The sequence below is a fragment of the Neoarius graeffei genome, chromosome 1 (assembly GCF_027579695.1).
Source record: "Neoarius graeffei isolate fNeoGra1 chromosome 1, fNeoGra1.pri, whole genome shotgun sequence".
NCBI lineage: Eukaryota > Metazoa > Chordata > Actinopteri > Siluriformes > Ariidae > Neoarius > Neoarius graeffei.
In genome coordinates, this window is record NC_083569.1 from 120,454,546 (window position 1) to 120,482,439 (window position 27,894).

At 40.9% G+C, this 27,894-nt stretch overlaps 1 protein-coding gene across 2 annotated transcripts; it reads left to right on the plus strand.

Annotated features, from left to right (window-relative positions):
- Window positions 1-6,960: 6,960 nt before the first annotated feature.
- LOC132882785 (C-C motif chemokine 4 homolog) lies at window positions 6,961-18,357 on the plus strand. 2 transcript variants are annotated; one of them, XM_060915904.1, is made up of 4 exons: window positions 6,961-6,981; window positions 16,686-16,873; window positions 17,668-17,779; window positions 17,986-18,357. In XM_060915904.1, exons 2-4 carry the CDS (start codon window positions 16,813-16,815, stop codon window positions 18,089-18,091), a joined length of 279 nt encoding a protein of 92 aa, XP_060771887.1. In that variant the 5' UTR covers window positions 6,961-6,981; window positions 16,686-16,812; the 3' UTR covers window positions 18,092-18,357. The 2 variants fall into 2 exon arrangements, with proteins under 2 accessions (XP_060771887.1, XP_060771881.1); XM_060915898.1 differs by lacking the exon at window positions 6,961-6,981 and adding an exon at window positions 7,005-7,307.
- Window positions 18,358-27,894: the final 9,537 nt, after the last annotated feature.

The window sequence follows — 27,894 nt, forward strand, 5'->3', positions numbered from 1 at the left end:
AACGGACATAGCTGTTCATGCCATCACCTGTTTTCTCATACTGTTTCAGTATTCTGACTTGTGCTCTTTTTTGTGCAATAGCTGCATCTATTTCTAGTTTTTCTTTTGCAGCTCTGATACGTGCTTCCTCCATATCCAACTCTTGTTTCTTTTGCAAAACTGCAGCACGTTCCATTAAGCCAGAGAGCTTGGCTTCCTCTAGAGCACATACTGAAGAATGAGTAGACATGACAGCTGAAAGTCCAGTACATGAACCTTTCTTGCTTACAGGCTGATTGGTATTAATGCCCACTTGTGATACACTATCATCAGGACCTATGTCTTCCTCTGCTAAATTTTCTTGGTTTGCTTGGTGTAAGCTTACAGTCTCATGCTCCATCCATTTTTCAGTTTCTTCAATAAACTGTTTGATTACAATCATTTTAGGCGCAAACCAATTGTTATTGTCTGCCTCCCTCTCATCTTGAGGCAAAAGATCTCCTATTTGCCTACTGATGTCTATAAAATCCTGGACAATGTGGTTAAACTCTTCCTGCATTATTTCTTGCACTGTTGGTAAATTACCAGCCAATGTGATAAGACTGCCAACTTCCCTCCTTAGAGTTGTGAGTCGAGCTAACAGTCCTCTCCTAGTGCCAAGTAGCCTGTGCGTTTTTTTCTCAATTGCCTTCTCAGTTAACTTGACTGTTCGTTTTGAACCCATTTCCTCAGTGCTAGCTGTTGTAACATTGCCGTCGTCATCCATTTTTTTACTGTTAATAAAGCTGTGTGCAAATTGTGTGCACTTGAACAAAAAGTATTCCACTAACACTTTCCTTCATCCAACAGATGCCTCACAGTTTCCAAAAGACACGGAGCTTTCAATAATTTTCTGGCTTAGGCTTCAGTTAATCAGTTAGCAAAAATGTGCAAGTCACTGAGTAGCTAACTAGCGTTAACTTCTTGGCTCAAATTAACACGGCATGTGGCTTCTTTTCGTCTAGACACAGTAATCTTTCACAGGCTTTCTATTCATTTTCTTTCATCTTCTGAGTGACTGTCTATCTTCATATCTTAATTCAGAAGGCTTACCACCTCGTTCGTGTTGAGAAAACCCACTTTAGAATGTTGTTCCAGTCGAACACACCGTTCCGAAGTGCTCAGCTGATGGCTTGCCTCGAATTCACGTTAGCATCCAAACGTCGGAGTTTTCAGTCACTCGGTCCATGCGTGAGCAGTTTTCTTACTAAATTTAATGGCACTCTGTTTCATTACCAAATGTACCACTTGTGAGCTGCAGACACAGTAATTCTTCACACGCATGACATGAGAGGTAGTTTCAGTTTTAGGAGTCTTTAGTTGAAATTCCAAAATGTTACAATTGTCACATGGCACACGAGTCACACGGTAAGAAAACTTTATGCTCCTGAGCCTTGCGCAGCTTCCTCTAAACTGACTGAATCTGTGCATGCTCTGTTACAGCATCGATCTAAGGGAGCATCACTAATACGTTCTATATCCACATTATCATTTTCTAAATAGCCTATTATAAATTACACTATGCATCAAACAAAATATAAATTACAACTATAAATTATACATATTTTCTGCATATATTACCATTACTGGTTTATGGCTCTTACATTTATTTTAAAAATTATATTTTGAAAAGTTTTATGGATTGTTGAGGTGTAGGGGTGAGCCAAATGAGCATATCCCCACTGCCCAAAATTACATTTTCTTTGACTATAAAACAAATAAAAATAGCCAGTAACCGCAATTTTTTTTCTGCTAATGTAATCATTTGTCTGTCTACTTTTACCTAAATAAACGAAATATGAGAAAAATATATGAATTATTCATAAATCAGCACAATTTAATCACGTCCCCCAGCTTTGTTCAACCCCGTAACAGCATACCAATCCCTCCCTTTATAAAAATAATGGTTCAGTCCAACGTTCTCAGCACCCAGGAAGTGACATCCCTCAAGTCTTTTCCCACTCACACTGTAAAGAGAGGTAAGAGTTAATATACTTTCTGGTCTATATTTCATTGTTTTCATCATCAAGTTGACATCGTCATCCTCACCCTTTCAACACTGTTACATACATAAACGATATTTATTATTGTTTGGGAAAAATCATACAATTGTCTTGGAAAAATATATTAATTTCTTGTTTTCCTCATGCCATATAGTGCTCCATACCCTAGCTAATGTGTATTTATGGCTACTTTTAGCTAAAATCTTCAACCCCGTAACATTCAACCCCGTAACAAAAAACACTGTTATGGGGTTGAATCATTGTTATGGGGTTGAAAGTTGGACTGTTCTTAAGCAAGCCAGCCCCTTTTCTCTAAATGTTATTTCATGTCATCTATGTTGGTGGAACCCAAGAGCCAATCTGCTTTACGTCCATCTCACCATCCAACCACAAGAGTCCAGCTGCCATATGGGAACATTTGAAACCTGCACTGGACTATGTGCAGACCACACACCCAGAGGTGTCTGTTGTGCATTTTTTTAGTGATGGGCCCTGTACACAGTACAGGCAGAAAGGAAACTTTTTTTTTCTCTTCAGTACAGAGCTTGACAAGAGAGGACGAAAAGGGACCTGGAATTTTTTTGAGTCCAGTCATGGCAAAGCAGCACCAGATGGTGTTGGTGTTGCCTTAAAGAGATCAGGAGACAACCTCATCAGCCATGGCCAGGACATCAACAATGCTTATGAGCTCTTCAAGGCCCTCTCTGAGACAGACACTTCAATCAAATTGTATTTTATCGAAGATGAAGCGATTGAGCAGGCACTGCATAGGATGCCGTCCACCATTCCACCAGTCGCAGGAACCATGCGCATTCATCAGGTCATCACTCTTGCTCGAGGGGAGATAACATAGCGAGATGTCAGCTGCATGTGCTCCACCTATGGAAAGCTTGAATGTGAATGTTGGAATACAAAGCATTTCAGCTTTGTCAGGAAGGTCCCAGCTACTGTGTCACAAATGCACAAACAAATCAATTGGGATGACCCAGAGGTAATAGGGGAGTGGTGTGTGATCAAGCATTGTATCCAGGAATAATCCTTGCCACAGACGAAACCGATGTTCAAGTCAAATGCATGCACCATGCCGGAATAACTAAAAACAGGTTATTTTGGCCTCTACAAGAGGATGTACTGTGGTATCCATTTGATGATGTGCTTGAGCTCATCCCACCTCCTCAGCCCGTGACAGGACGTGATGCACGTCACATACAAATTCAGAAAGAGATCTGGGACAGACTGTTTAAAGGATGAAGAACCATAAATAGCATAAACAAACAGCAGTATTTGCTGATACTGCAGATGACAGATTCATTCTATTAACATCTGTGAAGAACATATGAAATGATTTCAAGTTTAAAGTTCACAGTTAAGAGTGTCCCTGTGTTGTGACATCAGTTGTCACTGGTATACAGCTTTCAGTCATTCAAGGTCTTCATTTTTTTTTTTTCTCGTAGGACAGATCCGTTCAATATAAATGTGATGATATTTTAAGAGTTAAATATTACATGCCTAATGATATGTTTCTTCCCCCTTGTTTGTTTTAATGAATTAAAGTCAATTTCAATTTGATTAAATGTTGTGTCATTCATTCAACCCTGTTGCAGTGTGTTCAACCCTGTAACTTGATATATTATCACACATTTTTTGCTAATAATAACAAATATAAGATAAATGTTGAACTGTATGCAAAGTTTAGAGGACAAAAACAAAATATATGAAAACCTAATCTAAAGTTTATCTTAAAGCATATTTTCATGATTTATTAAGACCATTTGTACATTAAGTTGCCATATCCTACTCGACAGTCATCTCATCTCATTATCTCTAGCCGCTTTATCCTGTTCTACAGGGTCGCAGGCAAGCTGGATCCTATCCCAGCTGAGTACGGGTGAAAGGCGGGGTACACCCTGGACAAGTCGCCAGGTCATCACAGGGCTGACACATAGACACAGACAACCATTCACACTCACATTCACACCTACGGTCAATTTAGAGTCACCAGTTAACCTAACCTGCATGTATTTGGACTGTGGAGGAAACCGGAGCACCCGGAGGAAACCCACGCGGACAACATGGAAACTCCACACAGAAAGGCCCTCGCCGGCCACGGGGCTCGAACCCAGACCTTCTTGCTGTGAGGCGACAGCGCTAACCACTACACCACCGTGCAGCCCACTTGACAGTCAAATTATTATTATTTAAAATCAAAATATACTTATAATAAGTTATTTTTAACAAGGGACACGTGATTACCAAGGCTTTGGAAGAAATGGTTTTAATATGTTTTAAAATTACACTCATAGAGCAATCAAATTGTCTTGTTATGGGGTTGAATTTAAAACAACCTAAGTGACAAAGAAATTCCTAATAATGTTTGGGATTTCATGCCTAAGGTGGGAAAACATATTTTCTCAGAGGTTCAAATACTCCATCATCAGATGCAATGTTCAGAAACACAGATTTTTGTGGTATATTTTTCTGTAACTGGAGAACCCAATGTGCACCGAATTCAGAAAATCACCCATATAGTGATTAACATACATGTCAACCTATACGGAATGTCCGTATTTTATACGGATTTGATTCAATAAACATAGTATACAGGCGTACAAATAAAGTTATAAAAAACTTCAATATTTATTTAGAGCTATAATCAATTCCCACGATGATAAAAGAGCGCATAACATTTACAAACGTACTGTACACCACACAAAGCACAGACAGCCAGTAAAGAGTCTTATGAAATCGCGCGTTATCTTGTGGTAGCGAGACTTCGTTACACTTCTGATCATGCGCACACCGCATTGCGAGAATCCCGCCAACCGGGAAATAACATTTTGTTTGAAACGCGTATTTCCACCTGAGCGACTTTCACTAGCGACTGAAAAGATTCTGAATGGGCACTCCGGCAAGATCAACACAGACACTTGCTGTGACATGCAGCCTCGTGAGGTATTGGTGCAGACTGCTAAAAAAGCTGTCATGGAGTACAATTCAGAACATTAGAGTGACACTTTGTGCTTTTGTCAAACCTTGGAGCTTTGTATTCATTCTGAAGGTTTATTGTTATTAATATTGAATAAAAAGTAACTGGGATATATCATTGTTAATTATCATTCAAATTTTAGGTAAATTATTTTAATTTGCATCTTATAAGGATTTTATAAGGGAAATACGGATTTTGGAGGTTGGTTATACAGGTTTGATTGACCAAAGGTTGACATGTATGGATTAATGTCCCAGGTGTAAATGTTCTCGTGTCGCACCACAGACCCTCCAGCTCAGGGACGGTAGGCTGAACTCTTACAGCAGTTTTCCTCAATGCCAGTCCGAGAGCTGCAGCACTGCACAGTTTAGTGTTTTACTGTTTCAATACCTAATAAAGCTCACGAAGGGCTTCACAATGACACCAGTGAGTTTGATCCGGTGGAACAGTGCTGTAAAACACCTCACCATACTGACCTCAGATCAGCCCAACTGTCTCTGAAGTGAATTGGATGGTGCATTGACTGGTCACTCTTCAGGGACACACAGCTGGGTTGAGGTGAGTCTGATCTCTTTCTCTTCATCATTCTAGAATTACAACCGAAACATCAGCAATAATTAACACTCTGCTCTCTCAACTCTGTTAAACAATGTGTTCATCATTAAACACCAACAATTCCATCTTTTTCACTCAGCTGCAGTCTGCACATGTATTCAAACAGGAGACTCACAATTTTATTGTAGTTGGCTTAGCAAACTACATAGTTAATAAATAAATAACTGGCCCCATTCACTGCTAAAGTAATTACTTGAAACAAATTATTATTATTGTATTAATTTAAATCACACTTGGATGACCCATGTGTAATCTCATCTCATCTCATTATCTCTAGCCGCTTTATCCTTCTACAGGGTCGCAGGCGAGCTGGAGCCTATCCCAGCTGACTACGGGCGAAAGGCGGGGTACACCCTGGACAAGTCGCCAGGTCATCACAGGGCTGACACATAGACACAGACAACCATTCACACTCACATTCACACCTACGCTCAATTTAGAGTCACCAGTTAACCTAACCTGCATGTCTTTGGACTGTGGGGGAAACCGGAGCACCCGGAGGAAACCCACGCGGACACGGGGAGAACATGCAAACTCCGCACAGAAAGGCCCTCGCCGGCCACGGGGCTCGAACCCGGACCTTCTTGCTGTGAGGCGACAGCGCTAACCACTACACCACCGTGCCGCCCATGTGTAATAGTATAAAAAGTATTTTTGTTCATAAAGTAGGAAAGAAAAAATTAAATTAATGATTTGTGGTAATGGGCTGCACGGTGGTGTAGTGGTTAGCGCTGTCGCCTCACAGCAAGAAGGTCCGGGTTCGAGCCCCGTGGCCGGCGAGGGCCTTTCTGTGCGGAGTTTGGATGTTCTCCCTGTGTCTGCGTGGGTTTCCTCCGGGTGCTCCGGTTTCCCCCACAGTCCAAAGACATGCAGGTTAGGTTAACTGGTGACTCTAAATTGAGCGTAGGTGTGAATGTGAGTGTGAATGGTTGTCTGTGTCTATGTGTCAGCCCTGTGATGACCTGGCGACTTGTCCAGGGTGTACCCCGCCTTTCGCCCGTAGTCAGCTGGGATAGGCTCCAGCTTGCCTGCGACCCTGTAGAACAGGATAAAGCGGCTAGAGATAATGAGATGAGATAAAGAATACTTGGAATACTCAATCATAAAATAAATTGATTTCAAAAGATAGAGCAAAGAAAAACTCGGTCAGCATGAAATAACCTGGAAAATGAATGCGGGTCATTTTCGACCCATGTTGTGCATTAGAAGGCGTGTGCATATGTTTTGCATCAAAGGGTTAATCTTGTTTTTATTTGTGTTTCCTATGGAAAGTACTTTTTGGCCTTCGCCTGTTCTGTCCCTCTTGGCTTTCCGTAGCTCCTCCCCTTTTCCCCTCACAGTGTTGTGACGTCACTGAGGGTAAGTTGTGTGGGAAAATACTGCTGCATTATTTCACTGTTTTTCTTTGAAACTGAGTCATTTATGTTGTAACTTTTATCGCATGTTATTTAATGTTGACCCTGACATGGTTCCCCAGATGTTTTGTGGTGTTTTAACTGATAATATAAGTTTTGGTGGAAGTTTTCACTTCACTTTCTGGGCCCTGCGTCATGTGACCAGTATAGCACTGCAGAGACTTTAGCCTTTTAGCCTCCATTTTCCGAGTGTAAACTCTATGTTGTATATTTAGGAGCAGAAGAGCAGAGAAAAGACCAGAAGGCAGTTAATTGTGTTGTCTTCTGCAGGTCCGTGTTTTCCTTTGTTAAATGTTCTAATGTTCACTGTTTTCTGTTTAGTCACCTCACCACACATGCACTGCTTTTCTTTGCCCACTAGGTGTCACTGTTTCGCTTGGAAAAGGTTTCTCAGGTTTCTGATGAGATCAGTTGTTCAGGCCCCGTCACACTTATTCAGAATTAGCAGGAATTGATTACTAATCATAATCCCGCTGAAAATGTAATTTTTGTGAAACGTGTAAATCCGTTGAGAAAATTTCGGGGGGTAGGGGTCGGCGCGAGGCGAGGCTTGTGGTCGGGGCGCAGATAGGATTTTTGAACTGGGGGGGACTGAGCTGTCAGCAAATGATTCCATTTTGTGTGTGTGTGTATATATCTCATCTCATTATCTCTAGCCGCTTTATCCTTCTACAGGGTCGCAGGCAAGCTGGAGCCTATCCCAGCTGACTACGGGCGAAAGGCGGGGTACACCCTGGACAAGTCGCCAGGTCATCACAGGGCTGACACATAGACACAGACAACCATTCACACCTACGGTCAATTTAGAGTCACCAGTTAACCTAACCTGCATGTCTTTGGACTGTGGGGGAAACCGGAGTACCCGGAGGAAACCCACGCGGACACGGGGAGAACATGCAAACTCCACACAGAAAGGCCCTCGCCGGCCCCGGGGCTCGAACCCAGGACCTTCTTGCTGTGAGGCGACAGCGCTAACCACTACACCACCGTGCCGCCCGTGTGTGTATATATATATATATATATATATATATATATATATATATACTCACACTACTGTTCAAAAGTTTGGGGTCACTTTGAAATTTCCTTATTTTTGAAAGAAAAGCACTGTTCTTTTCAATGAAGATCACTTTAAACTAATCAGAAATCCACTCTATACATTGCTAATGTGGTAAATGACTATTCTAGCTGCAAATGTCTGGTTTTTGGTGCAATATCTCCATAGGTGTATAGAGGCCCATTTCCAGCAACTCTCACTCCAGTGTTCTAATGGTACAATGTGTTTGCTCATTGCCTCAGAAGGCTAATGGATGATTAGAAAACCCTTGTACAATCATGTTAGCACAGCTGAAAACAGTTGAGCTCTTTAGAGAAGCTATAAAACTGACCTTCCTTTGAGCAGATTGAGTTTCTGGAGCATCACATTTGTGGGGTCGATTAAATGCTCAAAATGGCCAGAAAAATGTCTTGACTATATTTTCTATTCATTTTACAACTTATGGTGGTAAATAAAAGTGTGACTTTTCATGGAAAACACAAAATTGTCTGGGTGACCCCAAACTTTTGAACGGTAGTGTGTATACATGTTATTTCACCTCCCTCACTGCCATCACCAGGAACTACCTGCAGGCCAGGACAATGATAACATTTTAACATAGCCTATGGAAATCCAAAGTTTACACATTATCATCACGCACAGAAATTGCAAAACTAGTTTTAAAACCGCTAAGTTCCAACTGTTAAACATAGCGAGAGGCTGGGCTACGTGTGTGTGTGTGTAAAGTGTAAACCAGTGCATCCTGACTTTCTAACTATGCCTGTGTGTTGCGTGAGCGGCAGTCAGTCAACAACTCTTCGCAAAGTTTCCTTATGAAACAATATGCTCGCTGAAATTATGGCAGGGAACGCCAGATTAAACATTAAAACTGCCTTCTGAGCACTGTATCTACAGGCTACCACCGAAAGAAGGAGGCTACCAGAAAGGCATCTCTACTCCGTACGATTTTACTTTCACTACGACATTACTTTGAACAGACTATCAAAAAATTGCAAGGTGATATGATAAAGTAAGGCACAGTTTACTTATAGTCGTTTTTTTTTTAAACGATGCAATCGTTTTCTGCCTTTTGGCACCCTTCATCATGGCGTGTTGGGGTCCTGAACTAGGAGGCGCTGTCCCTGATATGCCTGTCAAACTTGTGGGTAACCATAGCAACCAAGCTCGAGCTCGCAACCTGTGCAGTCTGCGCAGTTGCAACTATGTCTGTACTGCTGTGCACCTCAATAAACCGAATGGTAATTAGTCTTTTGATTTTTCCGTGAGGTTTGCCTTATGCAAAGAAAGACAGCATAGGGGCAATTCCATGTAAATGTCAACCTCACCGTGCAAAAATAAAGCAACATGTAATACATCAAAACCACTCCCAGAGATCTCACCTAGGCCTGTATTTTACAGATGTGAATAAGTTGAACCAATTTGTAACCAACCTAATACGTCACTGTCAGTCTTTCTTTCTTATAATGTAAAACCCAAGCTAAAATCAACTTTGATCATGTACAATTCTATATTATTGCCACAAGCCACAGAAATGTATGCTAAAATCCACAAAACAGCAAAACAATAGCCATCCTAAATATTATTTAAGAACTTTGATAGTTTTAGCTGATATTTAGAGAGTTTTTCAAAGGGTTATGGTGGTTAAATTGCTGATTTTCTAAACATATGCCATGTCTATTTCAGACGCGTCACATCCATAACGGAATATCGTCACATCCATAACGCTGACTTTTCCTTCCGAAACTCTGCATGAAATACAAAACATTTTAAACAATTTTTTTTTTAATATTCACCTTGGACCCCTCTATCAAATGGATATCTCCATTTCGACATTAGGTTTACAATTTCACAGAGTTTGATAAAAATGTACAGTAACCCAAGAAAAGTGATACTTTTTCTGTCACATCCATAACGCATCTTTTATTGGCATTTTCTGGCATGCCCTCGATGTACTATTAGTGATGCACGATATGAAAAAAATTGACCGATACCGATAACCGATGATTTCCTGCTTCTCAGGGCCGATGCCGATACCGATACCCGATAAGTTCATATTTTCATATTGAATATAATCATATAATCTACAGTTTGTGTAGGATGGAAAACTGACATTTTAGCTGCTCTGGCCTATCTACAACAGCAAACAACAACTTTCTGGCTCTTCAAATGTTTATTTTCATTTCCTTACAAAATGTGGTCATTTGCTATATATAACAATAACGTAGCAAGACACCACTCCATTTTAACAAAAAAAGTGCATCCCTTGCGGTAGGAATATTCAAGTCAAGTTTCCTTTTTTCTTTTTTTTTTAAATGTAATCAAATAAAGTGCAAACTCAAAATGATTAATGCTTTGACTGCATCATAAAAAAAAAAAAACTTTTGTTCAAAATAATAATAAAACTTTAATTATTTCCTGTCTCTTCTCAACATTTCTTAATCTGGACTTGTCATTATCTACATTGTCTTTTCTATTTTCTAGGTGAGGGCATCAGTGGGAGATTTTTCTTGACAAACAGAAGCATCTCTGCTTTGTCACATCCAAGTCGGTTTCGTTTTTCATCGATAACATTTGTAGCGGCAGAAAATAAACGTTCACTGTCTATGCTTGTGCAAGGCGCTGACAGGTACTTCCGTGCGAGTGAGGCAAGTTCTGGGAACCGGGCTTTGTTGCTTCTCCAGTAGTCCATGGGGCTCTCCGATCGAGGAATTGTGGGCTCTGAGAGATAGGCTTTTATCTAAAGTAGTAGAAGATTAACAAAGAATAAAAAATATATTTAACATTACCATGTTATGGTCTATTTTATCAGAGATGGCCAAAGGGCAATTCCATGTAAATGTCAACCTCACCATGCAAAAATAAAGCAACATGTAATTCATCAAAACCACTCCCAAAGATATCACCTAGGCCTGTATTTTACAGATGTGAATAAGTTGAACCAATTTGTAACCAACCTAATATGTCACTGTCAGTCTTTCTTTCTTATAATGTAAAACCCAAGCTAAAATCAACTTTGATCATGTACAATTCTATATTATTGCCACAAGCCACAGAAATGTATGCTAAAATCCACAAAACAGCAAAACAATAACCATCCTAAATATTATTTAAGAACTTTGATAGTTTTAGCTGATATTTAGAGAGTTTTTCAAAGGGTTATGGTGGTTAAATTGCTGATTTTCTAAACATATGCCATGTCTATTTCAGATGCGTCACATCCATAACGGAATTGTGTCACATCCATAATGCTGATTTTTTTTCTTCCTAGATTCTGCTTGAAATAGAAAATATTTTAAAAAAAGGCTTTTTTTTATTTTCAGCTAAGACTCCTTTATTAAATGCATGCCTGCATTTGGATGATATGTTTGCAATTTCACAGAGTTTGATGAATATGTGTAGTCACCCTGGAAATGGGGTATTTTTTCCGTCACATCCATAACGCATGTCTTTTTTGGCATTTTCTAGAGTTCTAAATGTACTATGGGAATTCTTTTTTTCCCATGACTTCTCCAATATGAGAGGTCTTAAAAATATACAACAAATTTTAAAATACTGGAAAGGAATAAAAATTAACTAGGTCAGTTGTTGCCATTTTGAGTCCAAATGTCACATCCATAATGCTGGAATTGCTCCAAAGCTTTATTTAAACAACAAATAAATTACCTGCTGATCTGTTTTGCTTTGGTTCAGCTCTTTTGTGTTGTTTTCTTGAAGGATTTCTTCATACATTGTCAGCAGGGAAACATTGTTGTTGTCATCTGTTGTTGTCTTGGTTTTCTTCTCCTTTGGCTCTTCTACATCTTTTGCTGGTGCTGCACATCTCATTTTATCATTCAATGCTTCTATTGCTTCCCTTTTTGTTGCTTGGTCAAAATAGCAGTCCTTATACCTTGGGTCCAAGACTGTGGCGAGAAAAAACAGGGACTCTGTGTAGATGTGACTGAAACGCTGCTCTATAGCTTCCAGTAGTGTGCTCTTTGACGTTTTAATTCCGTGATCTGTTGCAACAGTCCTATTTAACAGATGCCTTAAGGCTTCAATGGAGGGGATGACATCAGCTGCAGTGGCTGTAGCTGAGCTTATGTTTTTTGTCAGCTGTTCACAGGGGTCAAGAATAGTGAGCATGTTTTCAATTAAAGTCCATTGATTTGGGGTCAGAAATGCAGGCAAGTCAAAATCTACAGCATATGCTGCAAGTACTCGCTTCTGCTGCAACAAACTTGTCATCATATAGAACGTGGAATTCCAACGAGTGGGCACGTCTTGTTGAAGCCTTGCCTCTTTCATACCTAGTTGTTTCTGCAAGTTTTGAAGACGGGAGGTGGCGAGCTGGGAGTGTTTAAAATGTCCTATTATCTTCCTGCCAATCGAGACACAATCTGTGATGCTTCTTTGGCTCAGTACAGCCTCATTTACAGCAAGCTGTAAAGTGTGTGCCATACAACCCAAGCTTGCAAGCCCACACTCCTCCATAGCTTTGATCATGTTACGTGCATTGTCCCTGAGCACAACATGCACTTGGTCTTTTGTTATACTCCAGTGCGTGAGCATTGTGTCAAAAGCTTGGCATATCATTATTGCTGTATGTGACCCAGGGCACTCCTGGGCATGCAGAGTTGCTTTTTGCAAGTTAAAGTCTTGATCCAGCTACTGAGCCGTCAGGCTTAGCATGCTGACCGGACTAACATCTGACGTCCATATGTCTGTGGTAAAACTTACGTGTAGTCCGCCCTTGTCGATCAGGCTGTGGATATGTGTTGCAACAATATCATAAAGTACAGGGAGGGACACGTCCGAGAAGAAGCGGCGGCTTGGGAGAGTGTAACGTGGCTCCAAATGTGCTATTAGCTTACGAAAAGATGGGTCTTCGACAACAGAGAAAGGCTGGTCGCCGAGTGCTATAAACTCCATTACTTTGTCGTTAATGGCTTTAGACTTCTCGCTATCTCTTGAAAAGCTCTTACATTTTTCGAACGACTGCTGAATGGGGACATCAAACTTCTGTGTCGTTCTTGTTTTTATTTTAACACTGTTAGCGGCTGCGGCTGCAGCTGCTGCCTCATATTCGTTCAGTACCTTTTCGCCGCGATGGCGACTTTTAAGGTGAGCTATAAGATTCGTCGTGTTAAAACTTGATGGCTTTCTTCCTCCTCTCGCAATCCTCGCTGAACACGTTTTGCAGATAGCGACGGTGTTGTCATCTTCAGCCACAGCGAAAAACGACCATGCCGGTGAAGACATGTTTATTCATTAGCCTACTCAGGCAGCGACTGACGGCAGACTTGGGCCTCCTGTGAAATGATCACTGCGCCCCCACTGCACCTGTTTGGCTACTCAGCCTGAATAAAAAAGTGGCTACTCGGTCTGAACACGTTTCACTAATTAATTTAATTTATCGGATGTTTTATCGGAAAAATATGACCATCGGGCCGATAAAAAATGACGTCATTTACCCTCAAATCGGCCGATATTTTATCGGCCCGATATCTATCGTGCATCTCTATGTACTATGGGAATTGTTCTTGTTCTATCACTTCTCCAGTATGGTACAGCCTTAAAATATGCAACACCTGTTTAAATACTGGGAGACAATAAAACATGCACTGGGTCATTTGTTGCCATTTTGAGTTCAAGTGTCACGTCCATAACGCTGGAATTGCTCATAGACGTTTTTTCCTCCCTATAAGTGGGGGGGACCGAACGAGGTGAATTTAAATCTGGGTGGGACGAATCCCCCCCGTCCCCCCCTCTATCTGCGCCCGTGCTTGTGGTGGCACAAGCAGGCAGGACCGCCCGCCCGCATCTTTCGGCAACGCTCATCGCAAAATTAGTTGCAGCTGTGATAACGGAAATCGTCATTGCGTTCTTCAATATTTATGCTAACGACAACTCACGATGGGTGGCACGGTGGTGTAGTGGTTAGCGCTGTCACCTCACAGCAAGAAGGTCCTGGGTTCGAGCCCCGGGGCCGGCGAGGGCCTTTCTGTGTGGAGTTTGCATGTTCTTCCCGTGTCCACGTGGGTTTGCTCCGGTTTCCCCCACAGTCCAAAGACATGCAGGTTAGGTTAACTGGTGACTCTAAATCAGGGATGCCAGGGTGAAATTGGTTAGGGGACCAGATTTTTTTAAGTGGGACCTCGGGGGCCGAATTACACCTTAGGTAACTCAACACATGGATATACTGTTTTTAAAATGATGCCAACAACACATCGAAAAGGAATTGTATTGGCACCACAATAGCCTCACAATGAGACATACAATTACATAGCAGATATTTAACCTTTGAAAATGTGACACGGACATATCCATGCAAGTAGTCCACATTTAGAAATGCAACAAAATAGACAAGGTGCCAATGCCAACACATTTTCTACAAATAACACAAGAGTAAACTGTAAATTATTTTGATCATATTTATTGAAGGCTTACACATAAAAGCATTGTTAGGCCAAAATTAGGCCAATTAAAAAAGTCAAGGCCAAACACTCCTAAACAAGTCACAGAAATAAGTGCCAGAACAAAGCAATCCAAAAAATAAGCAAAGTGACTTAATATTCAGTAGAAAAACGTAAGGTTCTTGAAAAAAGCCAGATATGACCTCACATTACATTGGCTCAACAACAGATGGCACATTTCCTTTGCCAGTCATACAACTCCAACCCACATTTTCACAAACCCATGCCTATGGCATTAGCCTACTGTACAGCATACATCAGTAAAATCCAACCCATTTTATTCCCTCCCAACCATATCACACAGGAATATGATGAATGGGAAGACAAACCTCCTTCAGCTACATTTTACTTGTCGAAGCTAGACACCTTTTAACTTTCACTAGCTTGTCGACATTGGGGGACAGGTTCTGGGCCGTGGCTATTTTCATAACGTCATTGAGATGTTCGTGTGTCAGGCGATTACGCAGTTTCGATTTATTAATATTCATCACAGAAAAGGCCTGCTCACATAAATATGTTGTCCCGAACATACACAATATTTTGCCTGCAAATGCCGTCATAACTGGGTACTCTGGCGGCAAGTATTTGTAGAATGATTCGATTGCAACAGATGTGTACTTATCCTTCAATGGCGTGCAACACTGCAGTTCAATCAGTTCCATTTGCATCAGGATGTTAGTCCATAGGCTAACATCCTGGTCAGCGCACGCGCTGCAGCAGCTGAGGCGGGCAGCAGCAAAAGACAAACTGAAATAATTCCACGAAAATTGAATAAAAATAAAATGTCAGATTGAATTTTTTAAAGGAAAAACCATTAGATGAAAGTTTATTACATTTTTTAATTAAAAAATGGCTCTCCCATATTAACCATGGGCCGGATGTGATGTCCAATCGGGCCACTTCCGGCCCGCGGGCCGTAACCATGGCATCCCTGCTCTAAATTGACCGTAGGTGTGAATGTGAGTGTGAATGGTTGTCTGTGTCTATGTGTCAGCCCTGTGATGACCTGGCGACTTGTCCAGGGTGTACCCCGCCTTTCACCCGTAGTCAGCTGGGATAGGCTCCAGCCCGCCTGCGACCCTGTAGAAGGATAAAGCGGCTTGAGATAATGAGATGAGACAACTTACGACGATTTCTGGCAATGTTTTGGCGCTAGTTTCATCTCACTTCTACAATTCATGGAGAAACAAGCTATACGTACAGTTTTGATCACTTCTTAAGTTCTAGTTATTTTGGTTAGTTTTCAAAGTTACTTCACCAATATGGCAAAAGTTTTGGACCACAAAAATGAGGATCGTGCCAGGGACATCGATAAATTGAACGGGATAAAGAACCGTTTCCGATGGGCATGGCTCGATAGTAGCGTTACCGTGCAGATAGGGACACAAACTGTGACGACGTGCCTGACGGAACATATCCGAAAAGATTAGTGATAAAATTAGCTCATGTTTTAAGTCATTCAAATTCTGTAAAGCTGCTTTGCGACAATGTTTATTGTTAAAAGCGCTATACAAATAAACTTGACAAGTCGTTCTACCAAAGAACGGTTAAAGAAGAATAAAGTTAATGTTTTGGAATGGCCAAGTCAAAGTCCTGACCTTAAACCAATGGAAATGTTGTGGAAGGACCTGAAGCAAGCAGTTCATGTGAGGAAACCCACCAACATCCCAGAGTTGAAGCTGTTCTGTATGGAGGAATTGGCTAAAATTCCTCCAAGCCGGTGTGCAGGACTGATCAACAGTTACCGCAAACGTTTAGTTGCAGTTATTGTTGCACAAGGGGGTCACACCAGATACTGAAAGCAAAGGTTCACATACTTTTGCCACTCACATATATGTAATATTGGATCATTTTCCTCAATAAATAAATGACCAAGTATTATATTTTTGTCTCATTTGTTTAACTGGGTTCTCTTTATCTACTTTTAGGACTTGTGTGAAAATCTGATGATGTTTTTGGTCATATTTATGCAGAAATATAGAAAATTCTAAAGGGTTCACAAACTTTCACGCACCACTGTACCTATAGAGAGTAAAACCGGAGAAACTGTAATGTTGCAGTGGTCTCGATTTTCCAGAGACAGGAGGCTGAACTGCTGATAGCAGAGATGAAGATGCTGTGATTTTCATTGGACAGGAACAAGAACACTAGAGGGAGAGCACACGTAGGACGGCTTACATAAATTGTAGAGTCAGGTGATATCTGCCGGAATCCCATTCTGTTTGCATCATTACCTTCAGCAGCATCACCATCAGCAGCAGTCATGGTCTTTCGTTCTCTCCTGCTGGTTCTCGCCTGCCTTCAGTCCTTCATATCGGCCGAACGTAAGCTCGAGTTTATCTTTTTTCATATTTAACTCTTTTTAATTTATTATTATTATTATTATGAGGACAGTGTTCAAAGCAAGTTAGTTTCTGTCCTCACTTCCATTACAGCAGTTATAAACAGTCGTTCCCTCTCCATCTCTTTATTCTCTCTCTCGAAGTTAAAAATGCAGATTGTCATGTTACAGAGAAACTGCAAAGAAGCCTGAACTCCTCCATCCTGAAGATGTCAGAAAACTTCAAATTACAGCTTCACCTCTGACTGTAACAAAGCACTGACACGGAATAAACGAAACTTCACCATACAAACAATTAGACAGATAATATTTACCTCAGCCATCTCTGTTGGAGGAGATTATGTTTTCACCTCGTGTTTGTTTGTTTGTTTGTTTGTTTGTTTGTTTCTGTTCCAAATGTAACTCAGTAAGTAGTGAACAGATTTGGATGAAATTTGTTGTACAGCTTTAGTATTATCCTCAGTTCAGGTGATCTGATTTTGGTGTTCTGTGGCTTGGTGGTGGTATGAACTCTACCGAGTGCCCTTCGAGTTTCAATCTGTTTATGAGGAGCTGCTGTACGAGTCCCTGTGAATGAGCTGTTACCATAGAAACGATAGCGTATGAGAACGAGGGCATGAATATAAACCTGTGATTTGTATCTGCACTACTGTCAGAGCTGCTGTTATAGAGAATTAATCAACACCTTTTGACCAATCACAATCCGGAATTCAAATTCTAATATGTTTTTATTGAGTATTTAATCACAGAACTAAATGTATAAATGTTTTCACACAGATCATAATGAACCAGAGAAATGCTGTTACAGTTACCAGAAGAGTCGAATCCCTGTAAAACTCATTACAGCGTATGAAGAACCAGACTTTCGGTGTGCACTCCGTGGAGTCATGTAAGCTTTCACCCCCTCATTTATTTAAATTATTTGTTTTAATTAATAATAAAAGGTTTGTATTTTCCTGTCTGTTATTGCTTTATGGTTCTGTGTAATATAATCTCACTTTAAATGATGTTGGAGGTTTGGGACGTGTGAGAGTGTTTGAGTTTCTGATTTTATTGCAGTTTAACACTGATGTAAATCTTCTCTCTCCTCTGCAGCTTTACTCTAAAGAACGGCAAAGAGGTGTGTGCAAATCCTGAAGACGAGTGGGTGAAGAAGCACAAGAACACAATCGACCAGCGCAAGTTTAAAAACCTGTCTTAAACTCAGCCGAGTGTTTAAATCCTCTCTCCGTTAATAAGTTTTTTTAATCATAGTTAAACTTTTGTTTGAATTAGTCCTGCACTGTTGAGCTGAATTACACTGGAGGCAATGAGGATGAATTAATTATATCTTTATACCTAATAAAGGACATTAACTTGCATATTATGATGTTTCTATTTGTTTGATCACATTTTCACCTTTTAAAAGAAAACTTGTGAAACGTCAGCCACCTTCAAAGAGATTAAAATGTTTATGACATCTTTGGTTGCAGCATTTGAAATAAAAAATAAATCAAGTTTTTGGCTTTTGGATATTTTTCCTTCTTCCCCCTTTGTTTCTGTCATGTATGAGCTCCTCCATAACTGCCAAACTGTGTTTGATTTGTTGATGGCCACATGCAGACTGATACTTAAACTATTTCTGTCAACAAAAAAGTGAATTACAGGGCTGAAAGTCTTTATTTTTCGGATTGTTCGCGGTGTGATCCTTCGCATCGTCCTCGCCTGGGCGCTCCTGAAACAGCCAAAACCCAGCTCACTGATTAAACACAGGTGTTCTTTGTTAACAGCGCGAGTGCCGGAGCCTTCAGGTGCACAGGGTTGCCAGATACTGCTGACGTTTTCCAGCCCAAAATATGTTCAAAACCTGCCAAAATGCACTTGATGCCTATCTTGTAAAGTAAAAATATGTAAGTAAGTAATTTATTTGTATAGCACATTTAAAACCAAAGTGCTTCACAGTAAAATAGTAAGAAAAATAAAATAGAATAAAATAAATTAAAAGAAATAAATACAAAATATACAGAAATATACAGGTACCAGTACTGACAGATGAGACAGAGCAAACAAGACAGGAAAGAAACAACAGCAGAGCAATACAACAATACATACAGTAATAGGGTCTCCATCCCAGAATCCCACAATTTCAAAGGTCATTGAAGGCAAGTCTAAACAGGTGTGTTTTGAGAGAGGTTTTAAACACTGACACCTCACATGCAGATCTCAGTTCCTGTGGTAGACTATTCCAGAGACGTGGGGCATAGACACTAAAGGCCCTGTCCCCTTTCATAGAAAGCCGTGCACGTGGGACCATCAGCTGTCCCTGGGATGCAGATCTCAGTGACCGTAAAGGGACATATGGACTTAACATGTCCACTATATATGTTGGAGCACGTCCATGTAATGCTTTAAAAACTGTCAGTGCTACTTTGTACTGGATTCTAAACTTCACAGGGAGCCAATGTAGGTCCGCCAGTATGGGTGTGATGTAATCTCTTTTCCTGGCTCCAGTAAGTAGCCTGGCTGCTGCGTTTTGGACTAGCTGTAAACGTGCAAGAAATGATTCACAAATGCCAGTGTAAAGTGCATTACAATAGTCCAGTCTTGAGGTAATAAAAGCATGTGTGAGTTTCTCAAGATCTGGTACAGTTAAAAAAGATTTTAACTTGGCTATGGACCTAAGCTGAAAAAAGCTGCCCTTTACAACAGCATTTATCTGCTTATCAAATTTTAGCTCTGAGTCAAATAGTACACCAAGATTTCTGACTAGGGGTTTGCTAAAAGCAGTTAGAGGGCCAAGATCTTTCTTCAGGGCCTCAGTTTTGTTAGGAGGTCCAAATAGTATTACCTCGGTTTTGTTGGCATTTAACTGCAAAAAACTGTGAGCCATCCATGTTTTGACCTCTGTGATGCAGTCACTGAGCAATTTCATGGAGCTCTGGCTTCCAATGGACAGAGGAAGGTACAGTTGCAGATCATCTGCATAAAAATAAAATGAAATGTTGTGCTTGCGCAGGATTTGACCTAGAGGAAGCATATAAAGAGAGAAAAGAAGAGGGCCCAAAATGGACCCTTGTGGGACTCCAGAGGTCAAGGTAGCTGGTGTGGATGAAAAGGTCCCAATGTTAACTGTGTAAGATCTGTGCTTAATGTAGGAAATAAACCACTGTAGAGCCATGCCTCTAATACCCACACAATGTTCTAGACGCTCAATGAGAATGTCATGGTCCACTGTATCAAAAGCAGCACTCAGATCTAATAAAACCAGTATAGAACAATTTCCAGAACCTACATTCATTAACAGGTCATTTGTAACTTTAACAAGAACAGACTCTGTGCTGTGGAATGCCCTAAAACCTGACTGAAAAGTTTCAAAGATGTTATTGCTCTGCAGAAAAGATGTCAGTTGGACAGAGATAACTTTTTCTAGAACTTCACTTAGAAATGGTAGTTTAGATATAGGCCTATAGTTACTTAAGTTGTTTACATCCAAATTATGCTTCTTTAAAAGAGGCTGGACTATGGCCTGTTTGAAGCAGTTAGGAACTGTACCATGCACAAGGCTAGAATTTATAATAGCCAGAACATCATAACCAATAGTATCAAAGTTTGCTTTAAAAAACCAGGAGGGCATTACATCATTTGCAGAGGTAGAGGATTTCATATGTCTGATAATGTCTGATAGATTAGAATATGAAATCAATTCGAAACATTCAAAAGTCATAGTAGCTGGTGTGTAAATAGGTCTTATTCCAGTGATTAATATGTTGGACCTAATGCTTTCCACCTTACCAACAAAGAACTTCAAAAAGTCCTCACAGTTTTTGTGTGATGCATTTGGACCCCTACATGGTGTCGGATTTAAAACTGTATTAATTTTCTTAAATAAAAATGCAGGTTTGTGCTGATTTATGGTGATCAACCCAGAAAAATACTTTGCTTTTTCGGATGCAGCCAGCTCTTGGAAAATACACAAACTTGACTTAAACATCTCGAGTGACACCTGAAGCCTATCATTTTTCCATCTACGCTCTGCTCTTCTACAAGCTTGTCTTGCAGAACGAACAGTCTCATTCAGCCAAGGTTGAGATTTAAATCTGGGGTTGTAAATTCTAAGAGGAGCAGCCACATCTAATGCTAAGCCACAGTTACTCATAAAAACAGACACAAGCTCCTCAGTGCTCGCATGAGGGCAGGGATGAGAGTGAGATAGATTAGAATATTCCTCAGAGAATTGAAATGGAGATGAAGGAGAAAACTTCCGAGAATAGTGTTGTGCAGTTTTGATAACTGTCTGATTTGTGGGCAATAACGCCTTAAACAGAACTGTTTTATGATCAGAAAAAACAGTATCCATTACAGTGACTGCATCAACACTAAAACCATGGGTCAAGACCAAATCTAGTGTATGACCATGTTCATGAGTAGGACCTTTTACATTTTGAGTGAAATCAAAAGAGTCCAGCATATTATTGAATTCATTTACCAAGGGCTTATTTGCACAGCATATGTGAATATTAAAGTCTCCCAAAACCAAAATCTGATCATACTGCACCCTTACTGAGGACAGAAGGTCAGAAAAGTCTTTGAGAAAGTCTTTGTTTATTTTCGGAGGTCTGTATATGAGAATACACAGCAAAGTATTTGTAGTGTCAATGCTGAATGTTAGAGATTCAAAGCTCTTGTATGTATCAGTTGTGAGAACGGAGCATTTAAACTGATTTTTGTAAAGCACAGCGATCCCACCGCCTCGTCCAGCGGTTCGCGGTGAGTTTAGGAAACTGCAGTTTGCAGGGCACAGGTCAGAGAATGGACTTACATCATCCACACACAGCCACGTCTCTACTAGGAATAAGAAATCCAGATCGCTTGAAGTAAAAAAGTTGTTTAAAATAAATGTCTTATTGAAGACTGACCTCACGTTGGCCAAAGCCATCTTCCTTGTTGAAACGGAACTTCCAGACGTCTGAGATTGATGTTGCAAAAGCCTCAGGTTGTGGTGTTCAACACCTCTGTTCCTGGATGTAAACAGCTTACGCTGGTGGTTGAGTCGCACAGGAAAACAAAGAGATGTCACCGTTGAGACCGGACAGAGAAGAACAAGGTGAGAGTGGTTTTGATTCCGATGGAGACGGCGTAGTTTCACCCGTAAGCCAGCACGCCTCCCTCGCTTTCTGTGGCTCTTTCTCCGTGGTAGAAAGCAGCAGGGCATAGGCCGAAAGCAGTCCTGGATTCCAGGGTGACGCTGATGATAGAACTGATCCCATCCGGTAGTATGCGAATGTATATCCACATTTGAGCGTATTGTAAGCAGTGCGTCGCGATATTCAAATATGCAAAATATGCAGCTAAAGACCAGTATAGAGAGCGTGCACATGACGTCACAAGGTTACGTGATATTTGTTTATCTGCCATCTTGGACGGCATGGCTGCGCATAGAACTTAGACGAACCCGTTCTAATTATCAAGTGTGTGGGAGTAGATCTTTCGAGAATGGTTATATCTTGTTCAGCATTTGGTTGTAAACCAATAGACAGGGCCAAAAGGAGGGCCTGTCATTTTATAGATTCCCCGCAGACAAGGAGAGACGCGCAAAATGGGTGTCCGCTGTGCGAAGAGAAAACTGGTACCCCAGTTCTACCAGCCGAATTTGTAGTGAACACTTCATATCAGGTAGGTGTCTTAATAAAATATGTATACAAATGCATAACTTGTTTATAAAGTTCTTCCTATCAGATTGTGTAAAGTACTGAAAAAGAATATGTGGCAGATCACAGAATCCAAGGACACAGGTCGGCCGAAACGAATCCGAGATAATCGCAAAAGAAGCATTTTTTTTTTAAATTTGTGATTTTTGTTTTTTTCCATCATGTGCAAGTTGAGATCTTGAAGAATGCATTCAGTATTTCAGATAATAGATTGTTTTGTTGGAAAAGCATACATTTTTTGTTGCAAATTGTCTCGTTTTTGTCAGGACTGTAGCCTGCTGGGGGGCGTGGGTAAATTACCATATGGGCCATTCACATGATGATTTAAGTCATTTGTTTTTTTTTTCCGCGAATCAGCTGTATGATCCGAGTTGAGCTTGTGGCTACTTAACCTGCATACAGGCGTGTGATTTCACTATGGAATGAGTTACTAAACAGAGCACAGAGGAGCAAACACCACAAAGCAAACAGACACACGGTATTTACATCGGAGATCACCATTTCTAGCAAAAAAAAAAATGCAACCTCGTTTTCCAGATTGAATGGAATACTTGAATGATTGGATGATACACGGACCGTTCTAGGATTACATTCCATCGGAGGCATTGGTGTGTGCAAGGCGCCGTTTCTCTTTCTGATGGGGTAAGTTTATTAATCTAAGGCTGTGTGGTTATTTTTGCATGTAACGGAGAGTGTTGTGGTTTGGTTAAGCCTAGGTCACAACCGGACGTACGATTTTTTGGCCGTGTGATTTTTGGCGTTTCCCAAATTGCTGCGTTTTTTTTTTTTGTTCATGGAGAAAGACGCGCGTTGGCCGTAAGTTTGTCTTGCAACCTGAAAAAAACGTAAGCGCCCGTAGAGTTTGTTTGACATGACAAAGAACCTCTGCGGCCGGTCTGCGGCTCGAAAATCAGCACATCACACGCGTGCTCTCGTGCTTTTCACGCGCGCGCTCTCGTGCGTTTCATGCGCGCTCTCTGTGCGTTTCTTGCGTTTTTTGCATGTAGACCGGCCGTAGGAGTGCGTACTGTACGGCCGGTTGTGACCGAGGCTTTACATGAAACTAGTGTTGTGTTAGTTGTGTCATCATCGTGCTATCTTTCTTTCTTACGGTGTGAGTAATTTTTCAACCACAAAACGTTAAAGTATACTTTAGGACTTATTTTTGTACTTCATAATTGTGTTGGGCATACTTTGCATGGAAGGAAAATTGACGTGGTGATCTTTGTTTACATGAAAGTAGTATCGTGCTAGCTAGTAGGGGGTAGGGCTTTCCTTAATGTCATGCGGAGCACCATTATGTGCCCACCCTGCACCCAGAGTAGCTGAGATGGAAAACTTTGAGGGCGATTTTCTCCCTTTTCTGTTTTAAGAAGTATACACTTTCAAAAGGCCACACATTCTTCAAATATTGTCAGATCTCCACATGGAAGGCATCACTCGAAAGCTTAGAAACTGTACTTTCTGAATCTGTCAATAACTCAAAATGCCCCCGGGCCGACATGTGTCCCTGGATTCTGTGATCTGCCACATATGTATGTTATTTTAGGGACATAGAGGTGCAAGAAAATATTTTTTTAATTTGTTTGAATATAGAAGCTGGACATATCTGTGACCCCGATACATTTATATCTGATATTGAATATCAGAAACCAAGTTTCTGGGTGTGCACATCTCTGAAGACCTGTCCTGGAACAACAACATCACATCACTGGCCAAAAAAGCCCAACAGCGTCTGTACTTCCTCCGCCAACTGAGGAGAGCAAGAGTCCCGGCCCCCATCATGCACACATTCTACAGAGGCACCATCAAGAACATCCTGACCAGCTGCATCACCGTGTGGTACGGCGCCTGCACCGTGTCCTGCTGCAAGACTCTACAGCGCATCGTGAGAGCAGCTGAGAGGATCATTGGTGTCTCTCTCCCTTCTCTTATGGATATCTATAACTCCTGCCTCACCCGCAAAGCCATCAGGATTGCAGGTGACCCCACCCACCCATCTCACAGCCTCATCAGCCTGCTGCCGTCGGGGAGGAGACTGCGGAGTCTCCGGGCCAAAGCCAGCAGGCTCAAGAACAGTTTCTTTCACCAGGCGGTCAGGAGGCTCAACTCCCTCCCTGTTCTGCCCCTCCTCCCCCCTCTGCCCCCTGCCACAGATTCTGCTCGCACACCCCCCTTCCCCCCCTTCAGCATCTGACATGTCATCCTCACAGTTTCCCCCCCCAACACACACACACACACACACACACACACATACATCTCATCGTTCATTAACGCACTGAACTCAGGGACCGCACATCTCACTTTACCTCGCCCATTTGCACTATTCCGCATTACCTCATCTTAACAGCTGCTAGTTTGTTTATACTGCTTATTTCATGTTTACCTGCTATACCTCAAGTGCCCTTGACTGTTTGGTTATTGTACCAATTTGTGTGTGTGTGTGTGTGTGTGTGTGTGAGTGTTTAGTCTAGTTAATATCTAGAGTGTTTATACTGTTTATATTGTCTGTTTGAGTGTTAATCTGTCTTGTTCTTATCTAGTGTTTATACTGTTTATTCTGTTTATATTGTTTGAGTGTTTAGTCTGTCTAGTTCCTATCTAGAGTGTTTATACTGTTTGTTTGTTTTTTTTTTTTTCAATTATTCTATTTTTATTTATTGCATTGCCTGTTTGCACCGTGGGTCAGAGAGGACTGATATTTCATCTGTGCTGTATGTCGAGCATGTATAGCATATTTGACAAAGTTGACTTGACTTGAATAATAATTTTGCACAGATAAAGATAGCGGTGATTTGTGATTTTTTTTTTTTCAGACAGAAACATACATATTTACAACCCTGTCATTATCTGGAACTGAGTTTAGATTTCGGACATTCTTACGATAAAACGTCCTGCATAGTCTCTTTATGATAAACGTCTTAATGCCACTTACCCGTGAGGTTATCAAGTAGATTTCCTTCTTTGGAACCTTCCAGAGGTATAGTTGAGAGACCCATCCCGCAACAAAATATTTATAAGCTTCCAGGCTCTTGTAAGCTTTGAGGGCTTTGCCAGTGTAACACGATTCACGATTAACGAGAAAATTGTAAATGTCGTGGTAGGCCAGATCGGGCAAATCGCCGGCACCGCAGCTCCAAATTTCCCTGAACAAGGATTGCGGCAAGTTGTACGGATCTGCAATCCCCAACCTAGAACACTTTTCCACGTAACGCTGCCTCACGTCACCTTCAAGATCCTGAACAAACTTAGACAAGTTATCGCGCGATGTAGATGGGGTATTTTCCGAATTTTCTTGGGGATTACTCCCTGGATCCATTACGCTCGCGCAAGGTAAACAATCCTGAAGCCGTCCAATATGGCGGAGTAAACACAGACAGGTCACGTGACTGCACATCCTCTATAGTATTTGTTTAGTCTATGTCTAGTTCCTATCGAGAGTGTTTATACTGTTTATATTGTTTGTTTTTTCAATTATTCTATTTTTATTTATTGCATTGCCTGTTTGCACCGTGGGTCAGAGAGGACTGAAATTTCATCTGTGCTGTATGTCGAGCATGTATAGCATATTTGACAATAAACTTGACTTGACTTGACTTGACTTGACTTGACAACAATGCAAACATCTTCCAAATAGCAACATGAGCCCGTCAGTGCTGGAGGTGAAGAATCTGCTGTCTGGTACTCGGCTGCATGTGGTTGAATCAGATTATAACTCTGCAATCATCTGCTGTGTTCTGAATCCTACATACACCAGTAGGTGGCGCACACGCATAATATTATGTAGCCTATGTTAGGCAACGATGCATATCTAACAACTGCATTAGGGTGCATCAGTTGCCGTCACTTTCATAAAATCTGATGCATTTTTGTTTGGGTGTTCCTTTTCACCAATAAAGACATCCTGTAAAATTTTTTGACCATATTCAAAAGTCTAATGGTGGCACCATGAGGTTCATTTTTTGCCAAAAAACGCTTATTTTATGTTTTCGCGTAAGGTTTGCATCACAATGTTGGACTCCATTTATTGATTTCTTGTGACCCAGAGATCATGTTAAGAACCTTTGCAAGGGATTGAGAAGCATTAATGTGATTCATAATACATTTGTATTGTTTAAAAGTAGTTGAACAATGATTCAATGAACAGCTAAAACTCAAACTGTGCTTGATAATATATTTAGAATATGTAATAAAAATGTGTATCTAAGATATTTGGTATACTCTATAAGGTGCCATAATGTTTCATGAAAAGTGATTGAAATTTTGTCATAAAAGTCATAATATAGCAGCTTTTTACATAACTTTGAGCTCCTGGTGCCACCATTAAACTTTTGAATTTTGTCAAAATATTTCACCCAGTGTGTTTTCTTACCAAAAGGAACATAAAAACAAAAATGCATCATGATCGGAGGAACTTTTCACTTTTAGGGGGCAACTGATCCACCCTAATCTGCATTGCTGAGGTTCTCATCTCATTATCTATAGCCGCTTTATCCTGTTCTACAGGGTCGCAGGCAAGCTGGAGCCTATCCCAGCTGACTACGGGTGAAAGGCGGGGTACACCCTGGACAAGTCGCCAGGTCATCACAGGGCTGACACATAGACACAGACAACCATTCGTACTCACATTCACACCTACGGTCAATTTAGAGTCACCAGTTAACCTAACCTGCATGTCTTTGGACTATGGGGGAAACCGGAGCACCTGGAGGAAACCCATGGGGAGAACATGCAAACTCTGCACAGAAAGGCCCTCGCTGGCCACAGGGTTCGAACCCAGACCTTCTTGCTGTGAGGCGACAGCGCTAACTACTACGCCACCGTGCCGCCCCACAGGCCTAGTTATTCTGCTTAATTTATTTTTGTCTACATTCATGTATTTTCTTCATCTTTTATCCTGATTTTTGTGGATTCGTTAGAATGTACCTGTTTTATATACTTCAATTAAAAAAAAAAGTTAGGCTCTGATGCATGGCTGAATGTAACGTGAGGAAAGAAAATGGAGAATGGATTGCGTCATTCTTATTTACTAGTTTATGAGTTCAGTTTCTGCACTACATTACACACATTCATATTAGTCTTACAGTTACATCGACATTTTTTTTGTTTAAATAATACTTAATGAGATTAATGTTTATTGTTAATGATTAATTTAGGCCAATGATAAAAACCCGCCGAACTAACGTCAAACCCGCCCAATTTTTGTCAACCAGCCCAAGCTATTTTTCGCCCGCAAAGAAGAATTCAAAACTGCCCAATCTGGCAACACTTACGGTATACCCATATCTGACCTACGGAAATATTGTATGGGGATGTG

What these genes read in the sequence shown, in the direction of transcription:
- LOC132882785 (XM_060915904.1), top strand. Translation starts at nt 16,813, where the DNA reads ATGGTCTTTCGTTCTCTCCTGCTGGTTCTCGCCTGCCTTCAGTCCTTC. An exon ending in GTCCTTCATATCGGCCGAAC is followed by an intron (nt 16,874 to 17,667) that starts GTAAGCTCGAGT and finishes GTTTTCACACAG; the next exon opens with ATCATAATGAACCAGAGAAA. An exon ending in TGTGCACTCCGTGGAGTCAT is followed by an intron (nt 17,780 to 17,985) that starts GTAAGCTTTCAC and finishes TCTCCTCTGCAG; the next exon opens with CTTTACTCTAAAGAACGGCA.